Source organism: Piliocolobus tephrosceles, chromosome 19, assembly GCF_002776525.5.
Source record: "Piliocolobus tephrosceles isolate RC106 chromosome 19, ASM277652v3, whole genome shotgun sequence".
Classification (NCBI taxonomy): Eukaryota; Metazoa; Chordata; class Mammalia; order Primates; family Cercopithecidae; genus Piliocolobus; species Piliocolobus tephrosceles.
This window is the reverse complement of record NC_045452.1, coordinates 11,337,709-11,360,885: the sequence shown is the minus strand read 5'-3', so window position 1 is coordinate 11,360,885 and position 23,177 is coordinate 11,337,709. Positions and strand designations below refer to the sequence as shown.

The 23,177-nt window shown below is 42.4% G+C and overlaps 1 protein-coding gene across 5 annotated transcripts in view; it reads right to left on the bottom strand.

Moving 5' to 3' along the window:
* MTMR3 (myotubularin related protein 3) overlaps positions 1 to 14,648 on the bottom strand; it is a 147,747-nt gene extending 133,099 nt beyond the window's left edge. For 2 of the 5 annotated variants that reach the window (XM_023190740.3, XM_023190745.2), the window contains exon 1: positions 14,395 to 14,637. Coding sequence is in view for 1 of the 5 variants with exons in the window: in XM_023190739.1 (XP_023046507.1) it covers positions 14,395 to 14,409 (15 nt within the window). In the remaining 4 variants the exon portion in view is untranslated. Of the gene's footprint in view, positions 1 to 14,394 lie in introns of all 5 variants that reach the window. The other 3 variants (XM_023190739.1, XM_023190743.3, XM_023190742.3) reach the window with 3 other exon arrangements.
* Between the last annotated feature and the right edge of the window lie 8,529 nt (positions 14,649 to 23,177).

Below are 23,177 nucleotides of genomic sequence, written 5' to 3'. Positions count from 1 at the left end.
AAAGGAAAGGAAAAGAAGGAAGGGAGGGAGGGAGGAAGGAGGGAGAGGGAGAGAGAGAGAGAGAGAAAGAAAGAGAAAGAGGGAAAGAAAGGAAAAGAAAGAAAGAAAAAGAAAGAAAGAAAGAAAAGAGAGAGAGAAAGAAAGGAAGGAAGGAAAAGAGAGAAAGAAAAAGAGAGAGAAAGGAGAAAGGAAGGAAGGAAAGAAGGAAGGAAGGAAGGAAGGAAGGAAGGAAGGAAGGAAGGAAGGAAGGAAAAGAAACCTACTGAATTAATACATGGTGTTTGTTAAATTATTCTCCATATTTTTCTAAATTTTTTAAATATTTAAATTTTACTTTAAAAAAATAAGCCAAGGTTGTGGAATTCCGAGACAGACAGGCTTTGTAGATTCTATATGGGATTTGTGTGTGTGTGTGTGTGTGTGTGTGTGTGACAAGCCTGTTATTCTGTACTATAAAATTTCTAACTAAAAAAAAAAAATCATATTATTAGGTTGGTGCAAACGTAATTGCAGTTTTTGCACTGTTGAAATTTGCCATTTGGTACTGGAATACACTCTTAAATAAATGTGGTTATGTTATACACCACTTGAATGCACACTTCTTGCCTTTTTTTTGCTAATAACGTATTTTTTGCTTTTTTTTTTTTTTTTAAGACTACGGAAATAATGTTAGACAAAAAGCAAATTCAAGTGATTTTCTTGAGTTCAAAATGGGTCATAAAGCAGTGGAGACAACTCACAACATCAACTACACATTTGGCCCAGAAACTGTGCACTGGTGGTTCAAGAAGTGTTGCAAAGGAGATGAGAGCCTTGAAGATGAGGAGTGTCGTGGCCAGCCAGAAGTTGGCAATGACCAGTTGAGAGCAATCATCGAAGCTGATCCTCTTACAACTACATGAGAAATTGCCAAAGAACTCAATGTCGACCTTCTATGCTTGTTTGGCAATTGAAGCCAATTGGAAAGGTGAAAAGGTTTTTTTGTTTGTTTTTTGTTTTTTTTTTGAGATGAAGTCTTACTCTGTCGCCTAGGCTGGAGTGCAGTGGTGCAATCTGGGGTCACTGCAACCTCTACTTCCCGGGTTCAAGTGATTCTCCTGCCTCAGCCTCCTTGGTTGCTGGAATTACAGGCGCTTGCCACCATGCCCAACTAATTTTTGTATTTTTAGTAGTGATGGGGTTTCACCACGTTTTCCAGGCTGGTCTTGAACTCCTGGCCTCAAGTGATCTGCCCACCTCGGCCTCCCAAAGTGCTGGGGTTATAGGCGTGAGCTACCATGCCCGGCCAAAAGGTGAAAAAGATTGATAAGTGGGTGCCTCATGAGCTGACCAAAAATTTTAAAAATTGTCATTTTGAAATGTTGTCTTCTCTTAGTCTATGTAACAATGACGAACCATTTCTTGGTTGGATTGTGCAACAAAAAGTGGATTTTACAGGACAACAGTGATGACCAGCTAAGTGGCTGGACTGAGAAGATGCTCCAAAGCACTTCCCAAAGCCGAACTTGCACCAAATAGAGGTCATGGTCACTGTTTGGTGGTCTGCTCCTGGTCTGATCCACTACAGCTTTCTGAATCCCGGTAAAACCAACACATCTGAGAAGTACGCTCAGCAAACTGATAAGATGCACCAAGAACTTCAATGCCTGCAGCCAACACTGGTACACAGAAAGGGTTCAATTCTTCTCCCCGACAACACGTTGCACAACCAACATTTCAAAAGTTGAATTGGGCTACCAAGTTTTGCCTCATCCACTATATTCAACTGACCACTCGCCAACCAACTACCATTTTTCCAAGCATCTAGAAAATTTTTTGCAGGGAAAATGCTTCCACAACCAGCAGGATACAGAAAATGCTTTCCAAAAGTTCATCAAATCCCAAAGCACGGATTTTTACACTACAAGAATAAACAAACTTGTTTCTCATCGGCAAAAATGTGTTGACTGTAATGGTTCCCATTTTGATAAATAAAGATCTGTTTGGGCCTAGTTATAATGATTTAAAATTCACAATCCAAAACCACAATTGATTTTACACCAATCTAACAGTACCTACATTTATTATCTCAACTGCTCTTCAATTTTTTTTTTTTTTTTTTTTGAGACAGACTCTACCTCTGTCACTCAGGCTGGAGTGCAGTGGCACTATCTTGGCTCACTGCAACTTCCACCTCCCAAGTTCAAGTGATTCTCCTGCCTCAGTCTCCTGAGTAGCTGGGATTACAGATGCCCACCACAACACCCTGTTAATTTTTTTATTTTTAGTAGAGATGGGGTTTCGCCATGTTGGCCAGGCTGGTCTCAAACTCCTGACCTCATCTGCCCACCTTGGCCTCCCAAAGTGCTGGGATTATAGGCACGAGCCACCGTGTCCAGCCTAATCTTACTCTTTAAAAGAATAAAGTAAGGGCAGATAATAACAAATGTCTTAACCCAGAAATCTAACCTTTTTGAATGATGTTCTCCATTCACAGAAGCATTTAAAACACTACAAGTGTGCAGTAAACTAACAGCAAAAGCCAACAACATCTAATCACTTAAACTCTAGAGGATATATGACACAGCTCTTCCTAAAATATCACCAGATGACTATATAAACTTAGAACGGCTCAACTCCCAGCTGTATATTAACACCAAAACTCCAATAAGCCTATACTGTCATAATAAAAATCATTTGCCTAAATATCTTCCAACTCATATTAGATGTATTAATATAAACCACATCCCGTTTGAATTGCTACAACTCCACTTGATATTTAAAACACACCACACACATACACACACACACACACACAGATACACAACTTGGGAGTCTGGGCTGAGTTCTGTGTTTACAGAGTTCATAGAAACTGATTTTTCTTTTTTTTTTTTTTTTGTATTTTTTTGTATTTTTTTTTTTAGTAGAGACGGGGTTTCACCGTGTTAGCCAGGATGGTCTCGATCTCCTGACCTTGTGATCCGCCCATCTCGGCCTCCCAAAGTGCTGGGATTACAGGCTTAAGCCACCGCGCCCAGCCTGAAACTAATTTTTCTTAAAGTGTCTTTCATAATTCTCAATCAGTTTATTAAGAAGAAAGAAACTAGATGGCTCAGTCCTCTTGTGTTTAATTGTGATCAAATCCCAGAATGTCTTTAGTCATAGCGGAGTTCACAATGATAAAGTTCAAATCAGTTATCTGCCCCATTCCTCCCATATTACTTCCTATAACTGCCACTCCTCTTAGGAACTGGAGCCAGTTAACCACCCACTTTCTCAATGGTGACTGCGACATAAACCTTCACAAGACATCCAATGAAAAATAAAGACTTTAAAATAGCAGTTTTCGGCTGAGCGTGGTGGCTCACACCTGTAATCCCAACACTTTGGAAGGCCAAGACGGGCGGATCACCTGAGGTCAGGAATTCAAGACCAGCCTGGCCAACATGACAAAATCCCACCTCTACTAAAAAAATACAAAAAAATCAGCTGGCTGTGCTGGCTTGTGCCTGTAGTCTCAGCTACTTGGGAGGCTGAGACACGAGAATCGCTTGAACCCAGGAGGCGGAGGTTGCAGTGAACTCAGATCACGCCACTGCACTTCAGCCTGGGTGACAGAATGAGACTCCATCTTAAAAAATAAAAAATAAAATAAAACAGCAGTTTTTCCTACTTATAAAAGTAATACATGCTCACTGTAGAAAAATGGGAAACTCTAAAAGAATAAGAAGCAAAAAAGCCACATTATCCCACCAAGACAGAAATTAATCACTACTAATATTTCCATTCATGGCCATCCAGGGTATCTTCTGTATATAAAAGTGTCTTAGTTCATTTAACAAACAGGATTGTAAGTACTGCAGAACAAGGGGGAAGTAACATACTAGTTCTTTGGAAGACTAATTTCCTTCGGTGTAAAGAAGTTACACTTACAGTTGAGTAAGTCAACTATATGTACAGGAAACTAGAGAGAATAACAAAGGTGAGGGGAATCATACCTGCTCTTTTTCATTCACTCACAGAAAACCATGGAGTCCATGTTTTGGGAGCCATTATGTATGCAAAGGCCAACTAATGAGTATGTTTCCTTTATACATAGCAGCCTACTAAATAAACAAATACATACATACATACATACATACATACATACATACATACATACAAATACACAGTCTTGCCACAGGAGTTACACACACAGTGAAAGGAATGACATTAAGAGTATTTTTTGTCACCATGAAAGTATCTTAAGAGAAAGTAAAGGGATATGTGAAACATTGATCTAAAATTCATGACCTCTTCCACAAAAATATTTTCTGTGCACGTAAGATGAAGGAACAATCTCACTACGGAAAACTTAACTGTTGGTTTTACAATACTATAACTTATTTACATGTGTAAACAAATATGCAGGAGTTTAAACAGTTAGTCCATAAATATTGATAGCTTACTCTGTACCAGGCAATGTATTAACTGCTAGGAAGTAAAGGAGAGAACAGCCACCAATCCCTATTTCTGCACAACTTTCAGTCTACTTCTTGAAATATGATGTCAAACACTAAGCATGTGGCCTCCAGCAATTCCCAATAGTCCTGATTAAATGATGATCTCAAATCCTTATGATGATCTAAGAAGACATATGTAAAAGTAGCTTATAAATCATGTTACCTAAAGTAAAAAGAGATAAGTAGCCTTTTGTGCAAAGCACTGTATATAGCAATCATCTTCCATATAAATTATCTCATTTCTTTTAACTGGCAAAAAAAAATCACTCAAGTTGCTTAATACAATCTTTTCACAGTCTCTAAGATTTTAATATTATCTTTCTCTGCCAATGACCCATATGAAATAACTGAAATTAATTTCCCCATTTTTTTCTAATACAAAAAGCCTTGTTTCCTGATTTCATAACTTATAGGGGCTGGGGGGCAGGCAGCCACAGATCAAAAGCAACTTACTCTAACTCAAGAAAAAAATTATCTTGTGGCCGGGCGCGGTGGCTCAAGCCTGTAATCCCAGCACTTTGGGAGGCCGAGACAGGCGGATCACGAGGTCAGGAGATCGAGACCATCCTGGCTAACACGGTGAAACCCCGTCTCTACTAAAAAAAAATACAAAAATCTAGCCGGGCGAGGTGGCGGGCGCCTGTAGTCCCAGCTACTCAGGAGGCTGAGGCAGGAGAATGGCGGGAACCCGGGAGGCGGAGCTTGCAGTGAGCTGAGATCCGGCCACTGCACTCCAGCTTGGGTGATAGAGCGAGACTCCGTCTCAACAAAAAAAAAAAAAAAAAAAAGAAAAAAATTATCTTTTAATCTAAGCATCATCATGGAAAGTTTTTTATAGGCTCGGGCTAATCCAAATAGAGTTAGTGACAGGTTAATTGTGGTACTTTAAAAGCAAAGGAGAGCAAGTAGCAATTATTCATCCCTTCACTCAGTCTCTAGGACCTAACCTCTTATAAAACAGGGAGATATATATTATAGCCAAACTGCTTTCCAAAAAACATAATTTTTTAAAATATGTTCTACACAATATTAATTCTTCATATCTAAAAGAGATAGATTACTTACATTGCTTCTTATCCTACGATTTGTCCTTTTCAAATTCAGCCACCTCAACAATGCAAAAAGTATTGAACTGATGCTTTAAATTTATTTTTGCCCTTATTGCAGATATGACTCTCAAGAGCATGGGACTTTTATTTTTCTTTTTTTTTTTTTTGAGACGGAGTCTCACTCTGTCACCCAGGGTGAAGTGCAGTGGCGCAATCTCAGCTCACTGCAACCTCTGCCTCCCAGGTTCAAGAGATTATCCTGCCTCAGCCTCCCAAGTAGCTGGAACTACAGGCACGTGTCACCACGCCTGGCTAATTTTTTGTATTTTTAGTAGAGACGGGTTTCACCGTGTTAGCCAGGATGGTCCAATCTCCTGACCTCATGATCTGCCCGCCTCGGCCTCCCAAAGTGCTGGGATTATAGGCGTGGGCCACCATGCCCGGCCTAGCATGGGACATTTTAAAGGCATTCAAGATCCAACTAAACTGGACCATCTGCAAAACCAGTGAAATACCCAAAAACAAGCATCTATAAATGCCCAATATTAAACCTTAAGAGCCTAAAGCAGTAGTACACAAAGCAAATATAACATATCTCCAGGAGATTGGGCACGGTGGCTCACATCTGTAATCCCAGCATTTTGGGAGGCCAAGGCAGGCAGATCACTTGAGGCCAGGAGTTCCAGACCAGCCTGGCCAACTTGGCAAAATCCCATCTCTCTATTAAAAAATACAAAAATTAGCCAGGCATGGTGGCACACACCTGTAATCCCAACTACTCAAGTGGCTGAGGCACAAGAATCACTTCACCCCAGCAGGCGGAGGTTACAGTGAGCCAAGGTCGCACCACTGCACACCAGCCTGGGTAACAGAGAAAGACTCTTGTCTCAAAAATATATATATATGTTATATATTATATATACACATTCAGATTACATATTACATATACACATATATATTATTTATACATATATATTATATGTGTATAGTATATATACATATATTATATATTATACACATATTATATACACATATATATTACATATACATATATTATATATACATACCCACACACATACACACACCTCCAGGAGTAACCAAGACGCCCCAGGGTAAAAAAGGAAAATATCTGAACTTTATTTTTAATTATCAACCTTGTTAATTTTTTGTTTGTATTTTATAAAGTCCACAATAATCAGTTACTATACATATATTATTTGTAAATTAAATATCTAAGGATTAAGAATTGATGCTCAATTTTTCTTCTCTTTTCTCAAACCAACAACAAGAAGTCGTATCTTTTTTTTTTTTCTGACTTCATTCTTCCCATCCCATCATTTTTTTTTTTAAAGAGACAGGGTCTCACTATGTTGCCCAGGCTGGAATACAGTGGCTATATTCATAAGCACAATCACAGTGAACTTTAGCCTTGAACTCCTTGCCTCAAACATTCTCCGGCCTCAGCCAACTAAGTAGCTGGAACCACAGGACCATGTACCGCACCTGCTTAATGCTCAAAATTTTTTAGTGATGGGGTAAGCAACCAAAAAGTTTGAAGACTGCTGGTCTACACCACTCCTTTGCACTGAACTTTCATTTTTATCAGCTCTCTCCCAAGAGTTAAGCTATGGAAGGAAGTCCTGATGCTGAAAAAGAAACAGAAGAAAAACTGTTTCAAACTACTTTAAACTCCCAAAAACAAGCTAAAGATGACAAATCACTAGCAAGAATATATGGAATTGAATACTAATATGCTGTTGATGGGAATTTCATATAGACATCCTATCTAAAGGGCATCTTGAGTATATCCAAATTTAAAACACACATATCCTTTAACCTAATAATCTCAATTTTTTTTTTTTTTTTTTTTTTTTTTGAGACTGAGTCTCACTCTGTCACCCAGGCTGGATGGAGTGCAGTAGCTTAATCTCGGCTCACTGAAACCTCCGCCTCCTGGGTTCAAGTGATTCTCTTGTGCCTCAGCCTTCCAAGTAGCTGGAATTAAAGATGCCCGCCGCCACACCCAACTAATTTTTGTATTTTTAGTAGAGACGGGGTTTCACCATGTTGGCCGGCCTGTTCTTGAACTGCTGACCTCAGGTGATCCACCCGCCCTGGCCTCCCAAAATGCTGGAATTACATGCATGAGCCACCACACCTGGCTAATAAACTCACTTTTAAGAATTTATCCTGGCCCAGGCGCAGTGGCTCAGGCCTGTAATCCCAGCACTTTGGGAGGCAGAGGCGGGCAGATCATGAGGTCAGGAGATCGAGACCATCCTGGCCAACATGGTGAAACCCTATCTCTACTAAAAATACAAAAAATTAGCCAGGCGTGGTGGCGCGTGCCTGTATGCCCAGCTTCTCAGGAAGATGAGGCAGGAAAATCACCTGAACCTGGGAGGCAGAGGCTGCAGTGGGCCAAGATCACACCACAGCACTCCAGCCTGGGCAACAGAGTGAGACTCTGTCTCAAAAAAAAAAAAAAAAAAAAAATTTATCCTAAGGAAATAATAGGACAATTCAATGTCCAAACAAGTTCATCACAGTATTGCTTTAAGAGAAAAACTGACAACATCCATTAACAACACAGAACTGCTATAAACTATGATGCATCCATATTATAAAAACTACATGTTCATTAAGGGAATATCAATTTTACATGGAAAGTTGTTCTTTAATTATTTCAATAGGTATGTATAATAAAAAAATAAAAATACTAAACATTACATCCAGATGGGATTACAGGTCATCTCTACTTTTTTTTTATAAACACAAAAACTGTTCTGGGCCAGGCACAGTGACTCACGCCTGTAATCCCACCACTTTGGGAGGCGAAGGCAGGCGGATCACCTGAGGTCAGGAGTTGGAAATCAGCCTGGCCAACATGGTGAAACCCTGTCTCTACTAAAAATACAAAAATTAGCCAGGCGTGGTGGCGGGTACCTATAATCCCAGCTACTTGGGAGGCGGAGGCAGCAGGATTGCTGGAACCCAGGAGGCTGAGGTTACAATGAGCTGAGATCACGCCACTGCATTCCAGCCTGGGTGACAGAGCGAGACTTCATCTAAAAAAAAAAAAGTTGTATAGCTTTCATAACAAATAATTTCATTTTGAAATTTAAAATGATATTAAGTTAAAACTCCAAATTATTGTCCTATATCACTTCCAAAACTCTTTTATAAACACTCTGTCTTCCCATGTCATTTGTAGAATCAGTCTAAACAATTAAATATTTGGTTTATCTCATGGAAAAATGATAGGCATAGAATAAATAACAACCCTATTTCAAGTTAACCGTCTTGTCTTTATACCAATTCTTGCCAGTTATGTCATGATTTATCAATACACTTATAATTTCTTTATATTTTGCCAGAGTATAAATTTATGAATAATTCTGAAAACTAAATACATTTCTATTTCTCTTCCGCAACTAAGTTACAAAAGTATTAACGACCTCGGGAAGCTGAGGCAGGGAGTATCGCTTGAACTCACGAGGCGGAGGTTACAGTGAGCCGACATTGCGCCATTGCACTCCAGCCTGGGCAACAGAGCAAGACGCTGTCTCAAAAAAAAAAAAAAAAAGGCGAAAAAAAGTCTTAACTACTAAAGAAATTAGATTTAGACCCCAGATAAGTGGAATCAGAAAAGCTTGCTACCATCTGTCATACCAGAATCATTCTGAGTATCTGTAGTTATCAGCATCAAGACAATACCTCTGTGTTTATATTTACTTTTACTTTATGCAACGTACTGATATATTATCCTTCTGAAAATGCTTTTTTAAATAAGTACATTGATTTCATTACCCTATGACACTGCCACCTGCTACTTAAAAGCACAGCCTTAAAACTTTACACAGAATGTACCAAACTCCTTGCTCCTACCACCTTCTACCACTGCTCCAACATAAGAAAACAGGTGAAAGCCAGCCAAGTCTATTCCAAGTACAGACTTTGGCATAAATGTGAGACACCCCAGGTTCCTCTGAAGTCCCAGCAACATTGTGACTATTCGGACTGGCAGACAGGATACATGTGCTGAAAGGTTTCTCCAGCCAGAGTACAGAAGCAGAAACCTTTTCTGTTGCCATATCAGTGATATTGGTAAATTCTGAACTTGATAATACGGACTAGGTTTACCACTGCTCCACAAGCCAATTCTTCCAAGGCATAAAATAGGATTCTAATACAATATGATTCTAATACCAGCCCCTTACATTTTTAGAATACTTTTCATATACGCAATTCTGTTTGATCCTCCCCGGCAGTCTGTTAGAAAAGTAGAGAATTTGCTCTTCTTCCTTTCACTAATGAGGGAATTGGAGCTCAGAGGGGTTATGTAGCTTGCCAGAAACAACACGGCTAATGAAGAGTAACAACCCAGGCTTGAACCCAAGATTTACTATCTACCCACTTTCATGCTACAATTTTCATTTTTTTTTTTTTTTTTTTTTGAGACGGAGTCTTGCTCTGTCGCCTGGGCTGGAGTGCAGTGGCCAGAATCTCAGCTCACTGCAAGCTCCGCCTCCCAGGTTTACGCCATTCTCCTGCCTCAGCCTCCGGAGTAGCTGGGACTACAGGCGCCCGCCACCTCGCCCGGCTAGTTTTTTGTATTTTTAGTAGAGACGGGGTTTCACCGTGTTAGCCAGGATGGTCTCGATCTCCTGACCTCGTGATCCGCCCTTCTCGGCCTCCCAAAGTGCTGGGATTACAGGCTTGAGCCACCGCGCCCGGCCTATTTTCATTTTTAATATCTGATACAAATACGAACTTAAAAGGTATATTGTTTCTAGATACAAAAGCAAAGATGAAAGCATATCAGTATTGATATCATAAAATTAAGATTAAAAATAGCAATGACAAGCTAATAACTTTGGTAGCCTCTAAAGTTACTGGGAGTCCTAGTTCAACCCAGTATGAATCTGATATCATCTTATATCTTAAATCAAATGTTACACTGATTATAAATTTATGTATATATTCACCACAGAAAATTACAGAATTGGGTGGTAAGAAACAGCTAGCTATACAAATTGCACAAACTCCCCCCAAACCATTCTCAAGTCTTGTGACTTCACACTAACTTATGAAGTTCCCAATGTAAAACCCGATTTGATTTCAACACTAAGCGAATTACAACAGCATAAGCATGTTCTTTCTACATAACACTTGCAACATACATTCAATTTCCGAAGCACTTTTGGACAATGTCTAAAATCCATAAGCTAAAAGCAGAACTCAACACAGAATCTTGTTTCTTTTAAATAAGAAAGGCTCGTCTACCTATATGAGATGAATATCAAATAACATAATTAGAAATTATTAAAAATTTGCAGAATCAGGTTAGAGAAACTACTTGAGGTCAAAGACTATAGGCCCTTAATTGTATAGATGGGAAAACTGATGTCCAGAGAAGTTAAGTGACATTCCCAACAGCAACAAATGACACAGATGGAATCAGAATATATGTCTGTCAGTCTAGAACTTCCCATTATTCTATACTACCTCTGCATTTACTGTGCTCTTAAAAAAGTCACTAATATCTAAAACACTTAAGACCCACTAAGACTCAAAAACTAGGGGACACAATAATGTTCACAACAGTCTTTTTTTTTTTTTTGAGACGAAGTCTTGCTCTGTGGCCCAGGCTGCAGTGCAGTGGCCGGATCTCAGCTCACTGCAAGCTCTGCCTCCTGGGTTTACGCCATTCTCCTGCCTCAGCCTCCCGAGTAGCTGGGACTACAGGCGCCTGCCACCTCGCCCGGCTAGCTTTTTGTATTTTTTTTAGTAGAGACGGGGTTTCACCGGGTTAGCCAGGATGGTCTCGATCTCCTGACCTCGTGATCCGCCCGTCTCGGCCTCCCAAAGTGCTGGGATTACAGGCTTGAGCCACCTCGCCCGGCCTGACAGTCTTAATTTCTTAAAGGAATCTCAAAAATTCCAAACAACAAGCACTGAAAGCTGGTTCTTTATTTTCATTTTCTTTCCTATCCAGAGCCCTACTTGATCAACAACTGACTCTTTAATCCATTGCAAAATATTAAGTAGCTTTTAATAACTAACACTGCTATAAACCACCATAACTGTTCTTTTTTCCATATCAATACTATTCACTTACTAAAAAAAATCTGAGGGCACAGAATATGCTGATAACTGCACTGGGTACTGGGGACACCAGGGAACAAAACAGACAAGGCCTCTGGCTCTTCTAATGGACAGCTGGGTGCAACTCTAAAAATACTACTCTATGATTTGACAGGATATTTACCAAAGTCCTTCACTACTCTACACAACTATAACATTTTCTTCCACCTCTTCCAAACTTGTAAGAACTTTCACCACACCCCCCTCTAAAACATGAATACTTCCTTTGGTAACAGCATTCCACTTTACTGAAGAAGGTGTGAACGTGTTAACTAGAACTATAGCAGATTTTTAAACTGACTTTACCACTCCTCATGGCCTGCAGCAAATTTCAAGAAGTTTTCACAATCCATAGTAACCCTTCCTGGTTCACAACTCTGGTCTCAAATGACTGCTAACACACCCATCCTACCCTCCACTGGAAATCTGAGTCAGACGGTTTAGAAGCAACCATGATGGTGGGAAGCATCTTCAGGGGACCCCTTTATGAGCCAGAACCTGACTTACTCCCTCTCCTTCCCTGCTTATTTCCTCTGAATTCTTCAATATGTCTCTGGGTACAGTATATTTCCAATTAATCAGTATCTAATTTTATCAAATGTGTTCCTAATAACCTGTGCACAAATTAACTTTTGCCAACAAATCTGTTTCCCCAACATAAATCCATTATATGTTAAGAGATGCTCAATTTGCATCTCTTTTTCTCATGCTTCCCTTCTTCTCTACCTTTTAAATTCTTACAGCTCTATAAACAAAAGCACCCTGAGAAGTCATAATTAATGGGACGTCTTTGGAATACCCAACCTAAAGCAAAAGTTCACATGCCTTACTGACCAGAATCATTCACGGAGCTTTGTAAGGATAGATTCCCAGGCTCTATCCTCAGAGATTTTTAATTCACCAGGTCCTGCATGAATTCGAGGAATGTAGGTAGTCCATAATATTTCTAATGACCAGCCTTAAACTAGACAACCACTGAAGAACCTGGCCTATGAGCTGAGAAACTCAGGTTCTTTCACGGATGGCCATTAATGACAAGCGGGGCTGTACCACTGTGCTGGTCACTTGAAGTTCTCTGAGTCACCTGAAAATGAGGGAGTAATTGGAGCCAACAGAGGTCTTCATAGGCAGCCAATCTAAAATTCTAGAATCCTCCAAATTTAATATCACATACTATACTGGGTTTACTCAAAACAGTGTCATTCTGGCTCGGGGGGGTGGCTCACGCCTTTAATCCCAATACTTTGGAAGGCCAAGGCAAGCGAATCACTTGAGGTCAGGAGTTCCACACCAGCCTGGCCAACATGGTGAAATCCCCATCTCTACTAAAAATACAAAAATTAACCAGCTGTGGTGGCGCACAATTGTAATCCCAGCTACTTGGGAGGCCGAGGTGGGAGGATTGCTAGAACCCGGGAGGCGGAGGTTGCAGTGAGCAGAGATCGCACTACTGCACTCCGGCCTGGGCGGGAGAGCAAAGATTCCGTCTTAAAAAAAAAAAGAAAGAAAGAAAGAAAGAAAAAAAGGTGTCATTCTGTAAACTCTTCTAGCCTACCCAAGTCATAGGCCCTATAAAGGGAAGACTTTCTGCATGCCATCAATGTCTCCTGTCCTACTGAACAGCCCTGAATCTGAAAGGGGAAGGTCTCCACCACCACTCCATGGACAAATCACAAACATTTGACATTAAAAAAAAAAAAATCATCTCCTGTAATTCAACCCAGGCCTCTCATGGCATTATCATTCACATATGAGAAAGCTGAACCTCAACTAGAAAAGTACATGGTTTTGGGGTTTTGTTTTGTTTGTCTATGTTGTGGAAAAGTAGATGTCAGAAAACAAAGTGGATGTCAAGATGCTGTAACAGTAAGAATTTAGGCCTGGGTCTGGAAAGGACATTTGAACATCAATATGTAATAGTAATCCATGTCCAAAACTCACAAATGAGATTATCAAACTCCAGGGGAGTCTATTAATGTGGCCATAAAATCTACCCCATAATTTTGACATAAGTTTTCCAGCCCAAAATACAACCGATAATATCATCTTATGGGTCCGGAAATGCCATACATAAAGCAAAATTTCTACCGGAGAAATAACACTGTAATCATTTGTGGAGCAGTCTCACCAGTGTTCCCTGAGTTAGGCCAACCGCCCCCAACCATCCTTCCCACCTAAGTACTACCAGGTCAGGAGGATGCCCTGTTGCATGATCAGGCGGTCACTCCCTTCCACAAGGCCCAGGCCCGTACAGTTCGCCCCGGGGCTCCCATGGCCCCCGACCTCCAGTATCCGGCAACGATGGACCGCCACAGACCCGGCAGGGGGCGAAGGGCACACATCCACCTCCCAGGAGTCCGTGGGAATAACCCCGGGCGCTCCGAGGCTACGTCCCACACCCAGAGCCGCAAGGGCCCATCCCCGCCAGGTCTGGGAAGGCAGCCCGAGCCCAGGACCCCGCCTCCCCCGCACCTATGGTCCGGGCCGCGCTCGGCCGCTGAGCTCCCATTCCCACTCCCACACCCAGCGCCTCCCCCTGGCGGCGACGGCCGCCGGGGACGCCCCTCCCCGGGCCCCGCACGCAGTCCCCAGCCCTCCCAGGGCGCTGCCTCCTCAGAGGGTGACAGCCGCCTGGCCGGGGCCGGGGCCGAGGCCGGCCCCTCCTCCAGCTCTTCCTCACCCCCCGAGGAGACGGAGGACGGGGATGGGGTTCTTACCGGGCAGCAGGACATGGCGAGGCCCGCCACGGCACAGTCTTCTCCTCCGCCACCCCACCAGGCTCCCTGACAGGGCCGGCGCGGGGTAGCGCCTGAGCCGCTGGGACGTCTAGTCCGGCTGCTACTACTCCGCCGCCGCCGCCGCCTTCTCACAACCACAACAACATGGCGGCAGCGGCCACACAGAGCGCGCTCCCGACGCCGAGCCGGGCGACGACCGGGGACGCGCGCGCACGCTAGGGCGCTGAGCCCGGTGTCCGGGAAAGGGGGCGGGTCTCCGCCGGTTGGACGGGGGCGGGGCCTGGACAGGTGGTCACGCCCCAGGAGATGGGCGAGGCTGCAGCCCAGACTGGGGAGAGGCTCGCGAAAAAGCCTAGCGGAGGAAGAATGGCTCGACAGATGGGAAATGGGTGGAGGAAAAGAGATGACAAAAAAAATCTGGAAGAAAACCAAAGGTGGTCCTACAGATTTTTAGGAGGCGTCTTTTCCAAGCTCTGTAACCCTGGGCAAGACATGGCTCTCTACTTACCGGAAAAATAGAACAATAGTGATATCTTCCACCTGCAATTATGGTCAGGATAAAATCAGTTTAATATAATGCAAGTAAATATAGTGTTTTAGAAGTTGTATTCAGAATACAATTTTTTGTTTGTTTGTTTTGTTTTGTTTTGAGACAGAGTCTGGCCCTGTCGCCCAGTGGCATCTCGGCTCACTGCAACCTCTGTCTCCTAGGCTCAAGCGATCCTCCCACCTCAGCCTCCTGAGTAGCTGGGACTACAGATTCACGTCATGCCCGGCTAATTTTTGTATTTTTTGTAGAGACGAGGTTTCTGCCATTTCGTCCAGACTGGTCTCAAACTCCTGGGCTCAAGCAATCCACCTATCTCAGCCTCCCAAAGCGCTGGGATTACAGGCATGAACCACCGCACCCTGTCCAGAGTACAATTTGAAACTGATTCAACTTCAGCTCCTAATCAAAAGCTCAGCGGGAAGAAGTAAGTTTTCAAACAAAATAAAAAACAACCCCCCCAAAAAATTGTAACCTACCCACACTAGCCTGCAGAATTCCACAAACCAGGATTGCATTACCGTAGGCCCTAACAGATTCACCTCCTCTGAGTTGCCTTTTAACATTCTACCCTTGACTTTTCTGTAAACTGTCTGGGAGAACTAGTCAAATGAAATCTATTCCTGTGTCTGTTGTAAACTTTTTCCACAGCACTTTCTGAAATTTATTTTCAATGTTCATTGTCTTTTTACTCCACTAGAATGTAAAAGCTACTTGAAGACAAGGATCTTGTCTTGTTTATCACTGTTTTCCCAGCACCTAGAACTGTGCAGTGTAAGTAGTAGGCAGTCCAATTTCTTGATTAACTAACAGCTGACTGGGCGCGGGGGCTCACGCCTGTAATCTCAGCACTTTGGGAGGCTGAGGTGGGTGGATCACCTGAGCTCAGGTGTTCGATACCAGCCTGGCCAACATGGTAAAACCCTGGATCTACTAAAAATACAAAAGTTAGCCGGGCATGGTGGCAGGAGCCTGTAATCCCAGCTACTTGGGAGGCTAAGGCAGGAGAATAACTTGAACCCAGGAGGCAGAGGTTGCGGTGAGCTGAGATTGTGCCACCACACTCCAGCCTGGGCAACAGAGCAAGACTCCGTCTCAAAAAACAAAACTAACAGCTAACATTTATTCATACAACTCATCTAATTGAATCTTCACAACTTTAATAGGTAGATGCCGTTATCTCCACGTTACAGATGAAGAAAGTGAAGCACAGAATAAGTTGCACGTATTGAAACAAAATTCAAACCCAGCAGACAAAAATAAATAAATAAATAACCACTATGCTCTCACCCACCCGGCTGTACTGCCCAGTGCATGACACAGTAGCCTGAAATAAAATCTCAAGTAAGAAATTACTTTAGGCCAGATGCAGTGGCTCATGCCTGAAATCCCAGCACTTTAAGAGGCCAAGGCAGGTGGATTGCTTGAGCTCAGGAGTTCGAGACCAGTCTAGGCAACATGGCGAAATCCCATCTCTACAAAAAATACCGAAAAACTGGCGAGGTGTGGTGGTGCGCGCCTGTAGTCCCAGCTATTTGAGAGGCTGAGAGGGAGAATGGCTTGAGCCTGGGAGGCAGAGGTTGCGGCGAGCCCTGATTGTGCTGCTGCACTCCAACCTGGGTGTCAGAGCGAGAAAAAAGAAAGAACGAAATAAATTACTTTAGAATTAAAAGCTTGGAAAGCCCTTGCTTTACTACCAGAAAAACCGGTATGCTTCCTGCTTTTCGATAACTGTTATGCTGCTGATTGTGTCTCTCTTTTCACTCTGGCTTCCAGAAAGCCCAGGGCTAAATGTGAAGCTCAGCAATGACCTCTTCTTAGCCCTTAAGGTCCACTCCTGCCTTAACTTTGCACCTTTATTTATATGTGTCTCTCCTTATATGACTGTAGGCTTTATGGAATGGGAGAAGAAACAGTAAATACATAAAATTGATGAATGACTTAAAGTTTTTTATTTTATTTTATTTTTGAGACAGAGTTTCACTCTTGTTGCCAGGCTGGAGTATAATGGCGGGAACTCGGCTCCCTGCAACCTCTGCCTCCCAGGTTCAACCGACTCTCCTGCCTCAGCCTCCCGAGTAGCTGGGATTACAGGCACGCACCACCACACCCGGCTAATTTTTTGCATTTTTAGTAGGGACGGGGTTTCTCCATGTTTGTTGGTCAGGCTGGTCTCAAACTCCCGACCTCAGGTGATCTGCCCATCTCGGCCTCCCAAAGTGCTGGGATTACAGGCATGAGCTACAGCACCCAGCCTGTTTTTATTTTTATATTTTATTTTATTTTCAGACAAGGTCTCACTCTGTTGCCCAGGCTGGAGTGTAGTGGCTCGATCTCTGCTCACTGTAACCTCTACCTCCTGGGGCTCGAGTCATCCTCCCACCTCAGCCCCTTGAGAAGCTGGGACTACAGGCATGCTCCACCACACCTGGCTAATTTTTGTATTTTTCATAGAGAAGGGGGTTGGGGGCGGTGTCTCACTATGTTCCCCAGGCTGGTCTCAAACCCCTGAGTTCAAAGGATCCATCTGCCTCCGCCTCCCAAAGTGCTGGGATTACAGGGGAGAGACGCAGCGCCCAGCCTTAAACTTTAAAAATTAAGGGGAAAAAAAAAAAGGACTTTCCAACGTGTTTTTCCCATTGTTTAATAAGCTAAGGTTCTCATCAGCCGCCAAGCACCTCCTGCAGGGAAATTCCCCTAACTAGTCATCTGCTCAGGGAAAGGCCATAGGGTGAAGTGCCACAGGTTTGTGGCCTCTGATTGGACTGAAGCTAGCACCTGACTCCAGGACAGCCCACCCATAGGCTACCTAGCTCCCAGTGAGATGGTACAGGGCAAAGAGTTTTGCCAATAGGCAGTCAGCATCCACTCAGCCAATCCCACAGCTCCCCAGGAATTCAGTGGGAAGGGAGATGGCATGTAATTTTGGCCTCTTTTTAGACAGAATGTCATCGTGTTTGCCTTTTAATCTGGGCTAAGTAATCTTCAATTGAATTTTCAACCAGTATTTGGGACATGGGAGGAATTTCTCTATGCCCATGAAATCGCAGTATTTGCACCTTCTCGTTTTCATAATAGCTAACATGAATAGGAGTGAGTGGCTATTCGCAGACCAGGTATTAGCACACTACAGCCTCCAAGTTCTGGGCTCTAGCAACTCTCCTGCCTCGGCTTCCCTACTGGGTCTAGAGGTATTCATTCACCACTGCAGCTGACTGGATTGAACCTTTCAATTGTGGCGGGCGCTATGTGAACACTTTACAGGTATCTAATGTAATCTTAGGCCAGGCACGGTGGCTCACACCTGTAATCCCGGCACTTTGGGAGACTGAGGCGGGCAGATCACCTGAGGTCAGGAGTTAGAGACCAGCCTGGCCAACATGGTGAAACCCCATCTCTACTAAAAATACAAAAATTAGCCGGGCATGGTGACAGATGCCTGTAATCCCAGCTACTAGGGAGGAAAATTGCTTACTCGGGAAAATTCCTTGAACCCTGGAGGCAGAGGTTGCAGTAAGCCAAGGTGGCATCTCTGCACTCCAGCCTGGGCGACAGAGTGAGACTCTGTCTCAAAAAATAAATAAAATAAAATTTAAAGATAATGTAATCTTTACAACAACACTATAGGAAGGTGTTGTTACTGTCCTCCATTTGACACATAAGGAAGTGTAAAGGTCAGGATTTGAAACCAGACGATTTGACTCCAAGTGCATGCTTGTCAACTTCATTACAACACCTCATCCCCATTGCTGCCCACCTGCTTACCTTTAAGGCAGACTTTAGTAAATTATTTATAAATAAGAAAGAGAAAACTGCAGCATGGCCTTGAAAACTCACCTCAAGAAGAAGGGCCTAAGGAGACACAACAGAAAGAAAGCTGGTCTGTGTCTAAAGACTTAAATTTGATTCTTGGCGCCTCCACATATCTGCTTCTCATTTCCCTTTTCTATGCGTCGGTTTCCTCATCGCCTTGTAGGGTGGTAACCACTAACCTACTTACCTCATAGAAGCATGTTGGCCGGTCTCCGTGGCTCACGCCTGTAATCCCAGCACATTGGGAAGCCGAGGCAGGTGGATCATGAGGTCAGGAGATCGAGACCATCCTGGCCAATATGGTGAAACCCCGTCTCTACTAAAAATAAAAAAATTAGCCGGGTGTGGTGGCACACGCCTGTAGTCCCAGCTACTCAGGAGGCTGAGGCAGGAGAATCGCTTGAACCCGGGAGGCAGAGGTTACAGTGAGCCGAGATCATGCCACTGCACCCCAGCCTGGCGACAGAGCGAGACTCCATCTCAAAAAAAAAAAAAGAAAAGAAAAAAGAAACATGTTAGGGTTCTTTGAGGTAATGGGTTTGAGAACATTTTATATTTTATTTAAAGCCAAATCAGTGGACAGTTTCCTTGTGTGCTTTGGCTGAAGACAGCCCTAGCTTTGTGCACTGGGTCAAGGAAAGAGGGGAACCAACACTGGCTTTATCTTGCTGCCCTATTTCTCATGTGAGGTCCTCTACCCGCCTGACCTTGTCCTCCTCCTCGTGCTGTCCTTTCAGCCTTGCTCCCCCTCCTATCTTCAAAGCTGAAAATGTTCTTCCAGCTTCACCGGGACTCTGAAATAGCCTAAGACAGATTAAAAGGCTGATTGGGGGTTGGAGGCTTCCTGAAGTCATACAGGGCCCCTGGAAGGCAGGGGTCCCTCAGCCTCCCAAAATGTAGACTTCCCAACACTGGGTAATACTGCTTAACTCTAAATGTCACTGATTTCAGTGAGCACTTTGCATGAATTAGCCCATAATCTCTTCAGCGTCTCCTTCATCTCCCAATCCAGCAAAGCAGACAGAAGTAACTGTGGTTTTCAGACTTTGAGGAACAATTTGCCATGGGTCAGACAGAAATTAGAGTTGAATCATGTTGCTGTGATTCAACGTCTCCTGGGATTTTCCAAACACCATACTGCAACCCTACTGTAGGAGAGGGTAATTTCAACTCTGATTGAGCCTAGAGCAGTGATTCTCAAAGCATAGTCCACAGGTCCCTGGAGGTTCCTGAGACTTTTTCAGGGTTCTAGTTGGGTCAAAACTATTTTCATAGGCCAGGAGAAGTGGCTCACGCCTATAATCCCAGCACTTTGGGAGGCCGAAGCAGGCGGATCACTTGAGGTCAGGAGTTTGAGACCAGCCTAGCCAATATAGTGAAGCCCCGTCTCTACTAAAAATACAAAAATTAGCTGGGCATGGTGGCAGGTGCGTGTAATCCCAGCTACTCATGAGGCTGAGGCAGGAGAATCGCTTGAATCCGGGAGGCGGAGGTTGCAGTGAGCCGAAATTGCACTACTACACTCCAGCCTGGGCGACAGAGTAAGACTCCATCTCTAAATAAATAAATTAATTAAATTAAAACTATTTTAATCATAATACCAAGAAATTATTTGCCTTTTTACTGTGTTGACATTTGCACGAATAGTGCAAAAGCAGTGGTAGTAAAATTGGTGACACTTAATCACAAATCAAGGCAGTGATATGATATATACTAGTAGCCATTGTACTCTTCACCAACATACACTAGTAGTAAACAAAATGGCAGTTTCACTTAAGAAAATCACTGATGAAGCAGTAAAAAAAAATGTGTTTTATTATCTCTATATATTTGAATACAAGTCCTTTTACTATTCTGTGTGATGGATTGGAAATTACACATAAAGCACTTTTTTCACTTTTTAAATTGAGGTGAAATTCACATAATATGAAATTAATCATTTCAAGTGGACAATTCAGTGACATTTTGTGCTTTCACAATATTATGCAACCACTACTTCTGTCCCATTCCAAAACATTTTCATCACTCTAAAATAAAACCCTCTACCTATTAAGCACTTATTTCCCACACACATAAAGCATGTTTACTATGTACAGAAGTAGGACAGTGGTCTCAAAGAAAAACACTTTTGCAATTGTTTGAGTTGCAACATGAACTAGCCTCTTTTTTAAGGAAATACCATTTTTACTTGAAAGAATGGTTAACATGTAAACTACAGATTTCGGGGTTTGGCAGATATTTTCTCAAAAATATATGAAGTAGGTTTGTCACATCTAGTAAGACAGCTAATAGTATTTGTTGTCAATGATAAAATTCAAGCTTACTTATAATTTTGGAAAACTTAAATGTCCCACCATGAGCTTGACAGCCTCCCAAAATACCTTCCCAATACATCTGCTGAGACAGTTGGTGATATTAGCAAAATGAATATTTTATACCATATAATGAAATGTGCCAACATTTGAAAGAGCTACATAGTGAACCAATATTTTCCATATAACCAATGCATGATATTATTGGGCATGGCAGTGCACACCTGTAATCCCAGCTACTCAGGAGGCTGGGGCAGGAGAATCACTTGAACTCAGGAGGCAGAGGTTGCAGTGAGCCAAGATCGTGCCACTGCACTTCAACATGGGTGAGAGAGTGAGACTCTGTCTCAAAAAAAATAAATAAAGAAAAAAGGATAAGGTAGACCAATGGATTTTAGTGTATGAAAAATTCATTGATATGAATTTTTTTTAATTTTTTTTTTTTTTTTTTGAGACAGATTCTCGCTCTGTTGCCCAGGCTGGAGTGCAGTGGCACAATCTTGGCTCACTGCAAGCTCCGCCTCCTGGGTTCACACCATTCTGCTGCCTCAGCCTCCCGAGTAGCTGGGACTACAGGCGCCCGCCACCATGCCCGGCTAATTTTTTGTATTTTTAGTAGAGACGGGGTTTCACCATGTTAGCCAGGATGATCTCGATCTCCTGACCTCGTGATCTGCCCGTCTCAGCCTCCCAAAGCGGATATGAATTTATGCAAGTAAACTTTAAGAAACTATTACCTGCCAACTTTTGGTGTAGTATCAAGAAAGAATATCCACAATGAACTGAAATGTATAAGTCTGCATTTTCTTCATGTACTTCAACCAAATCAAATTGCCCCAGACTAAATGCAGAAGCAGATATGAGAATGCAGAATTCTTCCATTGTCAGACTTTAATGAAAATTGCAAACATGTTAAAAACAATGCCATTCTTCTCATGAAATTTTTTGTTTGAGAAAATATAGATTTTTTCCATAAAAATACGTCATTTATGTTAACATGTCATAGATTTACAATGATATTTTTAAAATAGCATCATTTTTTAACTATTAGCAAACCAAATTCAACAGCACATTAACAAGATCATTCACCATGATCAAGTGGGATTTATCCCCAGGATGCAAGAATGGTTCAATGTACACAAATCTATAAATGTAATGCACCACATTAACAGAGTGAAGGACAAAACCATCCCATCATCTCAATAGATACAGAAAGGGCACTTGACAAAATTCAGCATCCTTTCATGATAAAACTCCCAACAAATTAGGTATAGGAGAAATGTATCCCAACATAATAAAGGCCATATATAACAAGCCCATAGCTAATATCATACTCAAAGGTACAAAGCTGAAAACTTTTCCTCTAAGATCAGGAATAAGATAAGGACCCCTACTCTCACCACTTCTTTTTTTTTTTTTTTTTTTGAGACGGAGTTTTGCTCTCGTTGCCCAGGCTGGAGTGCAATGGCACGATCTCAGCTCACTGCAACCTCCGCCTCCCAGGTTCAAGCAATTCTCCTGCCTCAGCCTCCCGAGTAGGTGGGATTACAGGCATGCACCACCATGCCCAGCTAATTTTGTATTTTTAGTACAGACAGAGTTTCTCCATGTTGAGGCTGGTCTTGAACTCCTGACCTCAGGTGATCCGCCTGCCTCAGCCTCCCAAAGTGCTGGGATTACAGGCGTGAGCCACCGTGCCCAGCTTACCACTTCTATTCAATATAGTACAGGAAATCCTAGCTGGAGCAATTAGGCAAGAGAAAGAAATAAAAGGCATCCAAATCAGAAGGGAAGACATTAAATAGTCTCTGTTTATGGACAACATGATCATATGTATGGAAACCCCTAAAGATTCCACCAGAAAACCATTAGAACTAATAAACAAATTCAGTTAAGTTTCAGGATGGAAAATCAGCACACAAAGATTAGTAGAATTTCTGTATACTAACAACATAACAACTAATTATCCAAAAAAGGAATCAAGAAAACAATTCCATTCGCAATAGCTACCAAAAAAAAAAAAAAATACTTAGGAATAAATTTAACCAAGGCAGTAAAAGATCTGTAAGCTAAAAACTATAAAACACTGA